At 38.3% G+C, this 16004-nt stretch overlaps 1 protein-coding gene across 1 annotated transcript; it reads left to right on the plus strand.

Annotated features, from left to right (window-relative positions):
- Nucleotides 1-91: 91 nt before the first annotated feature.
- Nucleotides 92-14471, plus strand: LOC135218116 (uncharacterized). Its single transcript, XM_064254261.1, has 6 exons — nucleotides 92-172; nucleotides 698-1417; nucleotides 1503-1952; nucleotides 1990-2562; nucleotides 13204-13265; nucleotides 13484-14471. The coding sequence occupies exons 1-6, from the start codon at nucleotides 92-94 to the stop codon at nucleotides 14469-14471; spliced, it is 2874 nt and encodes a 957-aa protein (XP_064110331.1).
- Nucleotides 14472-16004: the final 1533 nt, after the last annotated feature.

Below are 16004 nucleotides of genomic sequence, written 5' to 3' on the forward strand. Positions count from 1 at the left end.
TATATATCAATTCTTTGTATTTCCGTAAAGCAGTCATAGTCTCCAATGACAAACGCACGACCACAAACACTTTCCCAGAGTCGCCTATAAAATGCCGAAGCACAAGCATTTCACCACACTCTACCTCCGAAGTGGCCACGGTGAACAAGCAGGAGCAACAATGAAGTTTTTGGTTTGTACAGCTCTTAGAATCCTTAGTATTTTTGTATGTGAAAGGGACTGGTTTTTAAGAAACTTAGCAACATCATTTCTTTTATGTTAACTAGAATTCGAGCATTATCACAGAAAATGTTCATTTTTTATGCTTAAATATTATCCATTTTTAGGAGGAAATATAAATTCGATTGTATACCTATATCTCTCTCTTTCTCTCTCCAATTTTCTGTAGTATTGTTGTTTTGGTAAAGTTAATGAAAAGCTGTTGTTCATATCTCATCTCTGTACCCATTGTGATTTTACTTGTGATATACCGCTCAATGAACATGATATCTGGTACCTCATTAAAAAAATATGTCAATTACATCTGTAACAGAGAGAATTTCCTATACTTGTTTTATTTACCGTTTCATCAAAGAAGAAATAATTACAATATTAAAAATAGCATATCATGGAAACACCTATCACTTCACTATGTAACAACGTTTGACTTTCTAATACCAATTATAATGTCTAATTCTATTATCTTTTTTAATTTTAGGTAATTGTGCTCTTGGCGGCTTCCGTTTGCGCTACTGAAATTGAAAAGCGAGATGCGGAGCCAAGCTATGGGTCTTATCGTCCTACCTATGGAAATGGTTATGGTTACCCACATGGCCACCAGTACGGGAAGAGGTCTGCTGATCCAGAACCAGAGCCCGAGGCTTCCTACTCCTCTGGACGACGCTACCCTGTAAGCCATTCCCATGGCCACCAGTACGGAAAGAGGTCTGCTGATCCAGAACCAGAGCCTGAGGCTTCCTACTCCTCTGGACGACGCTACCCTGTAAGCCATTCCCATGGCCACCAGTACGGAAAGAGGTCAGCTGATCCAGAACCAGAGCCTGAAGCCGAGGCTTCATACTCCTCTGGTAGACGCTACCCTGTAAGCCATTCCCATGGCCACCAGTACGGAAAGAGGTCCGCTGATCCAGAACCAGAGCCTGAAGCCGAGGCTTCATACTCCTCTGGTAGACGCTATCCTGTAAGCCATTCCCATGGCCACCAGTACGGAAAGAGGTCCGCTGCTCCAGAACCAGAGCCTGAAGCCGAGGCTTCATACTCCTCTGGTAGACGCTACCCTGTAAGCCATTCCCATGGCCACCAGTATGGAAAGAGGTCTGCTGATCCAGAACCAGAGCCTGAAGCCGAGGCTTCATACTCCTCTGGTAGACGCTACCCTGTCAGCCATTCCCATGGCCACCAGTACGGAAAGAGGTCCGTGATCCAGAACCAGAGCAAATGAGGCCGACGCTTCATAATCCTCTGGTAGACGCTACCCTGTAAGCCATTCCCATGGCCACCAGTACGGAAAGAGGTCTGCTGATCCAGAACCAGAGCCTGAAGCCGAGGCTTCATACTCCTCTGGTAGACGCTACCCTGTCAGCCATTCCCATGGCCACCAGTACGGAAAGAGGTCCGCTGATCCAGAACCAGAGCCTGAGGCCGACGCTTCATACTCCTCTGGTAGACGCTACCCTGTAAGCATTCCATGGCCACCAGTACGGAAAAGAGGTCCGCTGATCCAGAACCAGAGCCTGAAGCCGAGGCTTCATACTCCTCTGGTAGACGCTACCCTGTCAGCCATTCCCATGGCCACCAGTACGGAAAGAGGTCTGCTGATCCAGAACCAGAGCCCGAGGCTTCCTACTCCTCTGGAAGACGCTACCCTGTCAGCCATTCCCATGGCCACCAGTACGGAAAGAGGTCTGCTGATCCAGAACCAGAGCCTGAAGCCGAGGCTTCATACTCCTCTGGTAGACGCTACCTGTCAGCCATTCCCATGGCCACCAGTACGGAAAGAGGTCCGCTGATCCAGAACCAGAGCCTGAAGCCGAGGCTTCCTACTCCTCTGGACGACGCTACCCTGTAAGCCATTCCCATGGCCACCAGTACGGAAAGAGGTCCGCTGATCCAGAACCAGAGCCTGAAGCCGAGGCTTCATACTCCTCTGGTAGACGCTACCCTGTCAGCCATTCCCATGGCCACCAGTACGGAAAGAGGTCTGCTGATCCAGAACCAGAGCCTGAGGCCGACGCTTCCTACTCCTCTGGACGACGCTACCCTGTAAGCCATTCCCATGGCCACCAGTACGGAAAGAGGTCCGCTGATCCAGAACCAGAGCCTGAAGCCGAGGCTTCATACTCCTCTGGTAGACGCTACCCTGTCAGCCATTCCCATGGCCACCAGTACGGAAAGAGGTCCGCTGATCCAGAACCAGAGCCTGAAGCCGAGGCTTCTACTCCTCTGGTAGACGCTACCCAGTCAGCCATTCCCATGGCCACCAGTATGGAAAGAGGTCTGCTGATTCAGTACCTTCCTATGGCTATCCTTATCCTGTCTACCACTACCCTACCTATTACTCTGGTTAAGGGGAACTTTACCACCGATTTCCCTGGATCAAAAATGTGGATTTTCTCTCTGATTCAGGAGTGTTTTATTTACTGTCAAACGATCTGAATTAATACTACAAAATATACAATTGGCTTTCATTCTCACCTTCTTGTTATCTGAGGGAACACAAATTTGTAAATCATGAAAACAAATAAGTTTTGTGAAGTGAAACCAATTTTTGTATAATGGACTTAAGTGTTTCTTGATGCCTAAGTATCGTACCACCATTAGCTTTCAATATTTTCAGACCTGAGAATATCGTGCTGTGAATAATAAAATAAGATAATAAAAACGATCTATTCCAAAACGAGGAATAGTGATAATAGTCATTATAAAACAAAAGGGCTAACATCTGGGAAAGTTTAAGTTAATTAAAATTCATTACCTCTTACATCACCTCTTAAATCGCAAACAGAACTACTGCACTACTACTATTGCTTCAGTCGGCGTCCTTACTGTCACCGCGTATATCATCATACTATTGATGTCACTGTAGCCAGCTTCATTACATTTTTCCCTTCACGGGTGAAGATGTGGCATGCGCAAGGGTGGCACCTGACTGGCTGACAATGTTTCCCGTATCGTTGGCCTATTGTGATATCAAATTATTTCTCCAATAACATATTTGAACATATTTAAAAGCAAAGAAACGTCTCCCCTTTCGATATAAATCATAAACTCCTCAATTTGTATTCATAATATACCAACACAAGCACACAGACGACTAGATTGTAAATTACTCCGATTAAAGAGAAGACTGATGAGTTTTTAGTAATTATGATTCATCTCAGTGTATCTCAGACCACACATAGACCTATGCTCAAAAACTGTTCAAATCACATTTTCTTATTCAAACTCTTCTGCTAGGCACGGTTTCATTGCATTAGTATGAAATAATGTTCATGACACCAAAATAACATCTACGTCCGTAAACTGAAAAATAACCTTTAATATTGTTACTGCTAAAACATGAAACATGGACCAATGAATCTAGGCCTATGCTACAGATTCGACAGGAGTTTTGTTTTTCTAGCCTTCTTTTAAGCACATTCCATTTCAGTCAAAATTACTTCATTGTAACCCTTATTTTAATTAGCGTTCCATTCTTCTTTCCCCCCCCCCCCCTTCACCCCCCCCAAAAAAAATGTATGCCTAGGATCTTCGGATGACGGGAACAATGTTACTTTAAACTTTTGCCTTTTAAGGCATTTAGCTAAATTGTCCCTAAAGTGCCCAAGCACTGAGCTATTATAACCATTTGTATATTAAAGTTAAAATTATTTACATATGCAGTCTTCTAGAAAGAAAACCACGATGGCATTATTCTCATAACAAGCCATGGGATTTTGTATCTAATAGGGTGGGTGGCCCGTTCCTTTCTCCCTGCCTTTAGACTCTGCTACGCACGGTTTCCAATTGGACTGTACCACCCTCAAAACTAGCGTAGTTAAAAGTTCAAATATTACTTTTATGTGCTTCAGTTCACTTGAGTAAATCATGCCCTTACACTATACTTATCTTTCACATGAATTGGTAAAGTTAAATATTTTTAACTGCGATGACTAACTTTAAGAGATTATTTAACTTTCCTTTATTAGAGATTATTATACTTTCCTTTAGAGATTATTTAACCTTTACTTTAATTTTATGAAACTTTGCGAGAAGGTACTGCGGAATGATTAATTTCGCAATAGCATAATGACGTTATAGGTCAATTTACAGAAAATTTACAATTACTTCCCTCAAAACCTCAGATCCAACAAGGAGTTTTGGACTCAAAAACACCAAGTCTCTTTTAAGGTTAAGGATAAATTTGACGAATGAAGTTTTGGTTCTCCTAGTTTAAAGTCTTTCTAGTTTGTTAAACTAAGTTTTTCCCCTTATTTTGATAAAGCTTCGTAGGCCTAGTGGTTTAAAGAAATAATTTAATTACACCTACAACTTACTTACCATCCAATTGTCCCATTATACGCGCCTCAGAGTAGAACCATTTGAAAGTCAACCCATTTTTAGTTCAAATTAAATTCATAGAGTTTTGGAGCGAAACTTAAGGTAATTAAGTCATCTGTTACCTCACAAAAGTAAAGCCTTTCAACAGTGTTCATTTCATACAGAACAACCCATCGTACAACACTTACCCATGCTCGCTGTTCACTAACAGCGATTTGTCCCATATTTCGAAATCTTTTATAGTAATGGGGAACATTATATTTGCTGCCACTAACTGAAAATCCACCAGTGCTAAAGCATTTAATAAATACAGACTTTAGTTTTTTGTTTTTGTTTGTGTTTTTTTTTGTTGCACAATTTTTCTGGCGCCACTTAGATTTTAATTTAAAACTCAAATATCACGCCATAGATATTTAATATAAACACAACTCTGGTTTTAAAATATAACTAAATCCCTTGTTTAAGGGTCCCAATTTACTTATTCATACCTGGAGTCTTCAAAACAATCCCTATGTAATCAGTACTTTATTATAAACTTCAGGACAAATCTATCATTACTAGGCTTAACAGTATATCAGTAACATCAGGCTCTTAAATTTTTTTAAGATGAGAAGCAAATCATCGATCGCAGTTGTTCTTGAATAACAGTGGTATAGTCCGCATTGTCTTACAAACCAATGTTCCAGTAAGAGTTCTGTAAAATAAAAACTTCGGTAGAAACCTGGGAAAAATGGTAGAAATATGGTAAAAAAATTAAATTTTAAAGCATGACAAGAAAATGTTCTTACTATTAATGAACTGATGCCTACACAATGATGAACATAAGTCTACGCATACAGTTTACACCAATACAAACCAAACACTTAAAAGACTAACCAAGAGAACTCATTAAAAGGTGCTATCAATTCCAGGACTCAAGAGGTACCCCAAAAGAGCTAACAAGTGCCCAAAGGGAAATCACGCCAATTTCCCCAAAATAAACTAGACTTAAAGCATTGAGTATAGGCTTACTGATACTTTCATAAAACCTTTAGCAAAGCATAAGTCTGTATTGTATTAAGAGTATTTAGAAAATAAAGGCCTGCTTATTGTATTAATGCCAATAATTTACTAAAGCTTTAAACTAAATATAAACATATCTTAGAATTAAGAGTAGCCAATTTACAGTTAAAAATAATTCAATGGAAGTTGCTACGTTAAAGTTCCAAAATAAATAAAATAACAAGAAAATGCCAAGTATTTAAGAATAAATCTTAGTATTATCTAAAAAGTAAATATAAAACGATTTGGAGCTTTTGAAGAATAGCGGTCCCATACAATCCTTTTGAAGAATAGGGGTCCCAGGGGCCTTTTGAAGAATAGGGGTCCCAGTTTGGGCCTTTTGAAGACTACAGATCCACGGACACGGCGGTTGGAGTTCCCGTAGTTCCGCCACGGCCTTACTGTTAACCGCTGTGGCTAGCGCGTGCAGCTCAACATTACCTCTTGCCAGAACATGCTGTGCTTGCCAAGAATCTATAAATATGGGGATAAGGCGCGAAGCGCCGTTCCACCACGGCCTTACAGACAGCACACAAATCTATCGTCCGTGGATATGTAGTCGCTCCCCTATGAATATAAAATTGGTACTGACAATCAAACAAGCAGTTGTTTGCTTATCTTTAGGTTTGTTCACCACTGACATCCAATCATGTTACTAGTTTTCCTCGGCGGTTGTTCTCCACTAAATACCTTTTTAACAATACGGACTCCAGATTTATCCTTTTGAAGAATAAAGGTCCCAGGTTCGTATGGGACCGCTATTCTTCAAAAGCTCCAACTATTTTAAACGCAAAGCTAAGTACATATTAAACAGATTAAAAAGTAAAACAATTACTGAACTTTGTAATTACTGAAAAGGTAATGTAAGATAAACTTTAGCAGTTTTAGCTACCAAGCTTTTGAGAATTAAATAGGTAAGTTAAAATTTACGTGCATACTGCAAAATCCAGTCCATTACCTTCAAATATTAACAAAAGTTAAAAAAAAATTTAAAAAATTAACCGAACATCTTAAATCAAGATAAGTTTAAGTTATGAAAGTGGTTAAACTTTTTTATTAAGAAATAGCTAAACTAACTCTTGCTAACCAGAAAGGAAGATTTCATTATTACTTTGAAAATAAACAGTTAAAACCTCCCACGCATCTACTCAAAATCATAAGGGATCCTTTACATTAACATAGTTGAGAGTTTTACCAATATGGAGTGTCGAAACTACAAATATCAAAGTGTAAAGGGTGTTGCACCCTTTACACTTGGATATTGGTCGTTTCGACACTACAGGCAAATTTCAGACTAATACGTTAATGTAAATGAACCTCAGAACCTTTGAACAGGTGCGTAGGTTTTCTTTTAATACAAAACTACTAATTAATTTTCCTTTCAGGTGTAAGTGCATTAGTTTAGAAACTTAAGGTTAACGTACCTTGATAATTTTTAGAATTAGTCTTAGCTTTTGAAAAGTACTTGAACTTTCCTGCTAATATTTAAAACTTACGAATTTTGCTGTGTTCAGTTAAATTTTAACGTAACTATAGTTTTAGTTAGTCTGGTAATAAACACTATAGAAGCTAAAGCTGATTAATATGGACAATTTTACCTAAAACACCTTTATTCTAACTAGTAATGTCTAAGAGTTCAGTAATTTTTATGCCTTTTAATCTGTTTTTTTTTTAAATTAATATCTTGGTAATACTAAGATATAACTCAGTTTTGCTCTTTGGATACTTTATAATTTTTAATTTTGAAATTACGTAAATTAGCTTCCACGTTTATTTTGAATCTACGAATATTAGCTTCCATTTTTTCGTAGTTCAAATTAACCTAATTCAGTTTTCATTAACTTGAAACTTAGTTTTTTGTAGCTTTAGGAAATGGCATAGGAAATGGTACACACAAATACAATAAGCAGGCCTTTGTTTTTACAAATACAGCCCAAAACTTTGCTTGGCTATAGATTTTATACAATTAGTAAGCCTATGCCCACAATAAGTTTAAACTTCTAATTTTGGGAAATGCATGTTTTGTAATTGTCCTCTGCAACTCTGGCGTCTCGAGATTTTTAAATGGTCCTCCTTGTGGGCACTTCATTTAGCTCTTTTGGGGGTGCCTCTGACCCCTAGGTTTGCTAGCACTTATAATGTGTTCTGGTCAGAGGCTTTAAAAAGGGTACCTCAGAGTCCAGGTTTTATCACTTCTAATGTGTTGTGATCAGAGGCTTGATAAGTGGTTGGTTGTATTTGAGAATATTTTATATTGTGTAGGCTTTAAAGTTCATTAAAAGCTAACATAACTTTTATTTTACTGACTTCATAATCTTGGATTTAATTTTTTGGTGTATGACAAATTTCTGCATGATGACATGACAAATTTCTACAAATGTTTTTTGTTTTACAGACAGTACTTGTTATTCAAGGACTCCATAGTTTAATGATTTGCTTCTCATTGTCTTAAAATGAGCTGAGAATGGACCCTGGCGTTACTGATACTTCAAGCTGCAAGTCCTGCACTAATGGTTCCAAGGTATAATTACCTATTGGAGTCCACAAATAAATAGTATTAAATGATACCCTCGTGTATATGAAATTTTACCTTCACCAATGACTGAAAACTGGTTAGTTTTCTTTCCATGAACTAAATCCCCAAAGAACATTTAAGCTGTTAACTTTTTAAGTAGAATCTTAAAAATATCTCCATGGTTTTAAAATAGATATATTTTCTTATAAAACCAGAAGTAAAAACACTTATTTTACAATCACGTAATATTTAAGTTGAAGTGTCCAGCTTGTTAAATGCCCGAAACTAATATGGTTTTTGTAATTTGAGAGAAACTATACTAATACAGATTTTTAATAGTCGCGAGTTTGATAAGACTGAAAACTTAGAAATTTTCATAACAGGACTCCAGGCGGGAATAATTACCACTTAGACCAGGTATGTAGTGATATTAAAACCAGGGTTTCAGTTACATTATATTTTAAGTTTATGGCCTGATGTTTACATTAAAATAACCATCGTAGTAGGTGTCGCCAGAAAAAAGTTTGCAACGAAAAACATCTAAAAGTATGCTCTGCATTGTCAATTATGTATTTTCTCATAATATAAGTTAGTGGCAGCAATAATTATTGGCTACAATAATTTAACCAGTTGCCGCAATTTCGAAATATGGAACCAAGTTACTGAAAAGCGAGCCCGGGAAGGTGTTACTTAACAGCGAGCACAGAAAGTTGTTAGATGGGATGGTTGTTTGAAATGAACAGTTAAAAGCTTTACTGTTCTGTGTGATAAGCTGACTAATGCCTAAGGTACTAGTTGAAAATTAATCAAAGCAAAATGAGTTGCAATAAAATTGAGTTTGTCCCAAAGTGTACGGATAATTGAACTAAAAATTGCTTGAGTTAACAAATGGTGTTGCTCCGAGGAGCATATAATGGGACAATGAGGTGGGAGAGGTCAGTGCAGAGGACTGGCATGATGTTGCCCAAGGACAAATGGCCTCGAAAAGGATATGGTCAACTATAGTAGGTAATTTTTCTCTTATACCAAACCACTATGCATCAAAACTTTACTAACGCAGATTGTGACTTGACTGACTCTGCATGGAAGGGATCTGACACCTCTCCCCCCGCCCCCACCAAAAAATAATACAGCTAAACATAAAATTAATTGCAAAATGTTTAGTATACTATTTGGCAATTACAATTACAGAGGGCTCGAGTAGAAGGGAGAATCTTAAAAGCTAGACTATCTTGACGACCAACGTTACGTACTTCCACACGGTATCTGGCTAATTTCTTTAAATCCATTGCTTGAAACTAATTGTTCGAGGTTAATTGCTAGAAATATATTTAGTTAATGATTGCTTGAAAAGCAGAACTTGAAAGAATACCCAAGATTAATAAGGTTCGTTACAAAGTTTATTGTTTCAGTATATCAAAATTAATTTGTCTTTACTACAACTTTTACGACTAAAAGGGGTATAATATGATCAGATTTCACACCATGAATTGTATGCAATAAAGGAACCCTCGAGGGCAGAGTTTCAAATGTTCCATCAGCATACCAGTGTTCAGAATGTACCAATTCAGAATGTACTAAGAAATAGAGATTCTTTTGGGTTGTAAAAATCGATACACGGCCATTGTGGGACCAGAGCTAAGGCCCATGAATAAGAAATAAATCTCCTTTGCTTGTCCTTGTAAGTTTTAAAGTGATATCAAGATCGAGGTAACTCAAACATTTTTTCTAGACCGTGTATTGCTTATGGATCTTTTCATATTTTCTACCGGAGGGAGTCTCACAGCTGCAGCACCACTCATTTCTATTGAGGCATATGATGCAGTATAGTGTGATGTATCTCGAACTATTCATAGCGTGTTCTTTCACTTTCTCTCCACTGCTTTTACAAGTTCCACCAGTCTCCTGCCTGACTGTGATCCCCACTTTGTTTCGTGATAACAACAGTGATAACAGGGGCGTTAAGTTTATTTTTTTTAGGACATTTCACCTTTTCCCAATATACTATCTTATTGCTCACTGTGTTGTAGCCATCCAAAAAAATAAAAATTTTAATTCCATTTCTAACACTAAAACTTAAATCCATCTAGAGGGTTCGAGGGTTCCAGAATTAATGATGTAATAAGCAAAAAAATGCGAAAATTTAAATAAGGTCATTTACGGTTAAGACAATGTATTTAGCAGTGATGTTTAACGCTTGAATATTTATAAATATTGACTTTCGAGTAGTTTGAGCAATCTCTCTTCCGATCAATTGATAGTCAGAAATAATTTTTCGAGCAACTGACTTCGATCAATTGATTTCGAAAAATTTACCTGGAATCCTTTCACTCTTATTCATTTTACTGTGCAAACAATCGTTCAGAAATTAATATTGCCTGGTGTGTGTGGATCTCTTTATCGATTTCCTGTATTCTCAATGACTATTTCAAGAAACGCCGATTATCATTTCTCTCCTTCCTTTGATGGAGGAGGATTCATTGGATTACATGTACAGTACACAAAGATGTTCCACAGCCAGACTCGGTGCTAGCAAGTGTTATACGATTTGCATAATCATGTTTATGCTCGAGAAATATTGCAAGGAGTAATCTAGGGTTATGATTATTTAGCTGAAGTCTGGTGCAGGTCCAAGAACATTAGCAATCACTGCAGTTTCGAATGCCGCTCAATATTCTATACAAACCGTCTGTCTTTACATAAGAATATGCAAAGACCGTAGGTTTGTATAGTTAGGGAAAATACAAAACTAGTTTTAAAATTTGTCACGTTTCGCCATCGCGAGAGATAATGAACTCGTTGACTTCAGTGCCTCGAATGCTTCTTGGTACTGGGCCATCCACAAATTATTCTGTTCCTTTTGTATGGGTTCCGTGAAGCGTGCTTGCGAGCCTTGCACAATCCTGGCAATACTTCTGGTAGTAGTACCATGTCATACCAAGAAAACAACGCAGGCCGTGTCTTGATGAATGTGCTGCACAATCAAAGCTACTTTTGGTTATTGGCCTGCCACCTAGGTGGCCGCGAGTTCGATTCTCGGGCATTCCACTGAGGGGTGAGAGATGTGTATTTCTGGTGATAGAAGTTTCACTCTCGACGTTGTTCGGAATTCACGTAAAGCCGTTGGTCCCGTTGCTGAATAACCACTGGTTCCATGCAACGTAAAAACACCATACAAACAAATAAACAAACTTTTGGTTATTGCTTTAAAAGGCTGGTCTGTACCTCGGGCCTACAATTTGTAGCAGGAGCGAATTCGGTTTTCGACATATTTATCCTCTTATGTGGTCCCAGATGCATAAAGTCGTTTCGTCTTTTAAGACCGAAGTGTCGTTGTAGATTTTTATATCGCCCAGTTGGGTAACGACCCCATTCAGTCCTGTGTTAGGGTAGTTACCATAGCTTGGAATGTGATAGGGATGGGTGGGGGGGCCTTTTTCATACTGCGGGGCATTACCTTATCATTCAAATGGACCTAGAAGTCGTGAGTGCTAAAATCTGACGAGAATTGGCCCATGAGCGGCGCTCACCCGTATCCTTTGAAAAAATCACACTTGGTGATACATTTGGCATCGGCAGTCGTGTCGAACAGGCTTAACTGGAAAATCATTTTATGCTTTGATACCACGCTCAACTGCATGCTTCAGCATGCTTCAGGCCCGGTGCATTGGGGATCAAGCTTGCAAACTCTGAGACAAAGGCTCAAATACCTCGTTGTTATGGCTTCGTCAAATGCAAACCTTGGAGCCGAAGTTTTCCAAAATCCCGGAACTTTTCAGATTAGATTCCAAGGGCTTCTCTCGAAGAATCAGGGTTTTCTTTAACAAGGTATAGTCTATATACCAGTTCCCAACCTGGAGTACATGTCACCCCAGTGGTACTTTTGCAACCTTCGCGGTGGGTATATTGGTTCTGAGAGAATAACCATTACTTCGTAATACATGATTGTAATCGACATTGAAATTGCACAATGTCGTGTTTTTTTTTTTAATTTCCTTATTACTATTTATGTTCTTATGCAATCTGCGCAGAAAAATTCACATTGAAATGATATCAGACTATGAATTTCATTGCTTTTCTTTTTATCCTCAATTTTTATGGGTACAGAGGAATCTATAAAAATGCCTAACGGGTATAGATAAAAAAAAAAAGGTTAGGAAACCGCCCCCCTGTCCTCACTCTCCGGGCATCCTCAGCTATGTAAGTTACTCGTCGCTGTGACCTGGTGATTGATTGATTAGAGCTGCTAAAACTGGAGTCACAGCACCTACTCTCGTTTTCCAGAGGCCGTGTAATAGTGTTTTTCCTAAATATCTAACAAACCGGCTTATGAATTTCCATGAAACTACAGCAATGAATGTTTCAAACATTGGCCTAATTTTTGGTGGTACAATGAATTGACAGATGTGCTTAATTAAGCCGTTTGCTCTTAGAAAAAAAGAGGAACTTCTTCCCCTCCTTCAGAGCGTTTCGAAGAAGTGGTACTTAATGACGTAACTGTGACGCAGAGGTTCCCCCAACCCTCCTTCGGTGTTTACACCTATGGCTATCCTAGTACTCCCCCCCTTCCTTCTTGCCTTCTTTCCTTCATTCCCATTGTTATTAGGCTACCGAGTAAATCCCTTTTAGGAAAGACTGTGTACTGCACATTTATAAAATGAGCCGGAAGAGCAATAAAATGTTTTATGGTGGAAGATAATGATTAGATGGTTAACACAAATTATCGAGCATAATAGAAGAGGTTTAAAACAGGGGTGTGGAATCGCACTGAGAGATATTCTACTCGGACTCCTACAAATTTTAGATTTGCGACAAAAAAAAAAAATAAATAAAAAAAAAATAAAATAAAAACATTAGTAGAAAAAGAAAACAATTTTTTTCCTTGAGAGAGTTTTATATTTGGAATGATGTTATTGGGGCAAGACTGGAGCAGGATTCAGAAATAATTTCACGGACTTCGACTCCTACCTCAGAGCCCTTTTAGTACATCCAAGGTAATCATCGGCAGCAGTTGTAGTAGTAGCTTTGAACTATTTCATATAGATTCGACTTTAGTCATGGCAAATTATGTTGCTTTGTCCTCGCCATTGCAAAACTACAATGCGCTGAAACTCTTCACCATTTACAACAGAGAGAAAGAAAGAAACCGCCTGAAAATTAGTATAAATCGGTAAGAAAATTATGACTTTAATAAGTACATGATATATTGCAATATACTGCTAGCCATATATATATATATATATATATATATATAGATATTATATATATATATATATATATATAAATATATATATATATATTATATATATATATATATCTATATATATGTGTGTGTGTGTGTGTGTGTGTGTGTGTTTATTTAAATGTATTTATGTTTTTTTCCTACAGGCCATGTGAACGAGTTGCTGATGCTATGGGGATGACTCCGAACGCTGTCCTAGTGTTGGTGAGCCGTGGAAAGAATCCTCATCCACCTGAAACACCACCTGCATCATCAAATACTTCGCCTCTGGTCTTTGACAACTTCACCGTTGGTTCCATTAGGAGACATGTGCACAGCATGTTTGCTGCTAAGCGATTTTTCACTATTACCATTTTAGCGGAAGAACTTAAAATGCTAAATATCATTCCTGGAGAAACATCTGAGAAGGCAGTATGGCGAATCCTCCATAACATGGGTTTCCAGTGCAAAACATCCCAGCGGAAAATGTACCTAAGGAAAGAAACTTTGGACGTCGTTTGCCGCCGAGTTGATGCTCTACGATCCCTCCAGCAACATCGTGATGAAGGAAGAGAAGTAGTGTATGTCGATGAGACGTGGTTTACGACGAGAATGCAACATAGCAAGGAGTGGGTGGACACACCTCAATCTGTCACCAGTGCCACCTACAGCCGGCAGGTGCCACCAGGAGAAGGAGAGAGGTTTGTGGTGGTAGCAGGTGGTACAGCTAAAGGTTTTGTAGAAAATTCATTTTTATGCTTCCCTGCGAAAAATAAAACCGGCGACTACCATGGAGAAATGAATTCAGAAATATTTATTCTGTGGCTAACATCACAGCTCCTGCCGTCATTTGAGGATCCTTCGGTGCTGGTGCTAGACAACGCCCCATACCATAGCCAATTGACAGGAGATAGCCGATGCCTAACAACAGCTACAAAAAAGGAGGATTTGGTTAACTGGCTCAGGTCTCGAAAAATACAGTATCCAGCTCACGCAACACGCCCTGAGCTTCTAAAGATATGCAGGGCCAACCGGCCGAAACCAGTTTACATTTTGGATAATATAATCCGTGAATGGGGCCATGAAGTGGTTCGCTTGCCCCCTGCCCATCCTGAGCTCAACGCCATCGAGCAGGTGTGGGGCTGTATGAAATGACAGGTGCGCTCCTCGTTGCAGCGGTTTACCCGTGCTGATCTCATGCCAGGCTTGAAGAGGCCAGGCTTGCTGTAACAGGGGAGACGTGGGCTGGCGCTGTCAGGAGATCAAGATATTTTGAAGATGATTACTGGCTTTCAGATAATATTCAAGACAGTATAGATCCGGTCATCATCAACATTGATAGTGACGAGGAAAACGATCTTTTCCTTGAGAGTGATGATGAGTAAAATGTATGTGTCCATTTCTTGTTTTTATTTTCATCCCTCATAAAACTATGCTTTCCAGCAATTGGGGATAACATTATTTTGGAAAAACAAAGCTAATGAATACTTTGATACGAGTATATCAGCTTGGCATGTAGACAATGTAAATGGATTTCTCAAAGTAAGGTTGATTGGTTCATTAATTGAAGTCTGGTATAATTCCAGTGACAAAGTCGAAATGATATTTGTCACATACCTTTTAAGTAACAAAAATACGTACTGGTACTTATAACGTAAATAAATATATAAAACTATAGGTTGAAATATAATAAATCTTAGTATGTATGTATATATATATATATATATATATATATATATATATATATATATATATATATATATATATATATATATATATGATTTCAAAATTTATCAAATGGCCGATGTCAATGGCCTTATATGAAAGATCTTTTAGAAGTCTACCTTCTAAGGAATTCAGGCTACTCTCTCTGGTGAAATTGATATGATAAATTATATCAAACAATGCCCTCTTGTCCATTTTCTTCGCCTGGCAATTGATGTATTCGAGTAACCTGTGTTGTATGGAAGAATGAGTCCTACGGCTTAACCTAAAGAAAACTATATTTCTATTGCTTTAGCAACACTCGCTTGAAGTGCGAAGTGTAGGGTTAGCATGGCTTCTTTCGTCTCTGTCATAAGTCTCATTCTTGATCTTCAATGTAAGTGAGTGGGTAAGATATAAAAGGTTGGTCTTGTGTTTTTAGGTAAAGTCTAAAGTCACGAATCACACTACCAGTATGCTGAACTTTTACTGACAAAGAATTTCGTATTGCTTGGGGTAGGTCATATGACAATTATCTATGGAGTTAAACAGGCGTTTAACAACTCGGGGGATGGGAGGTACAGGGGAAGAAACGTTATACCAACGTCACTGAGGGACGTCATCAATCACTTTTGCGAATGTGTGGGTGGCTAAGACTGGCTTTAGCCTCATTTTCTTAAGTAAAAAAGTTAATGAAATGTAATTGGCAATGCACAGTATTTCCCAAAATTAAGCCATTGTATGAAGCGCTCCCTGCTTTGATATCATGGAAATCCATCAGTTATTTTAGGAGTTATTTAAAAAAAAATAAACACTATTACACGGCCTCTGGAAACGTTAGTAGGTTATTGCCGCCGTAACTTATTATAAAATTAAACTGAAAAATAAATAACTATAAAAATAGTTTCATATGAAAATAATCTACACACACACGTGTATACAAATATATATAATACAATATATATATAATATATATATATATAT

The sequence above is a fragment of the Macrobrachium nipponense genome, chromosome 9 (assembly GCF_015104395.2).
Source record: "Macrobrachium nipponense isolate FS-2020 chromosome 9, ASM1510439v2, whole genome shotgun sequence".
NCBI classification, from domain to species: Eukaryota; Metazoa; Arthropoda; class Malacostraca; order Decapoda; family Palaemonidae; genus Macrobrachium; species Macrobrachium nipponense.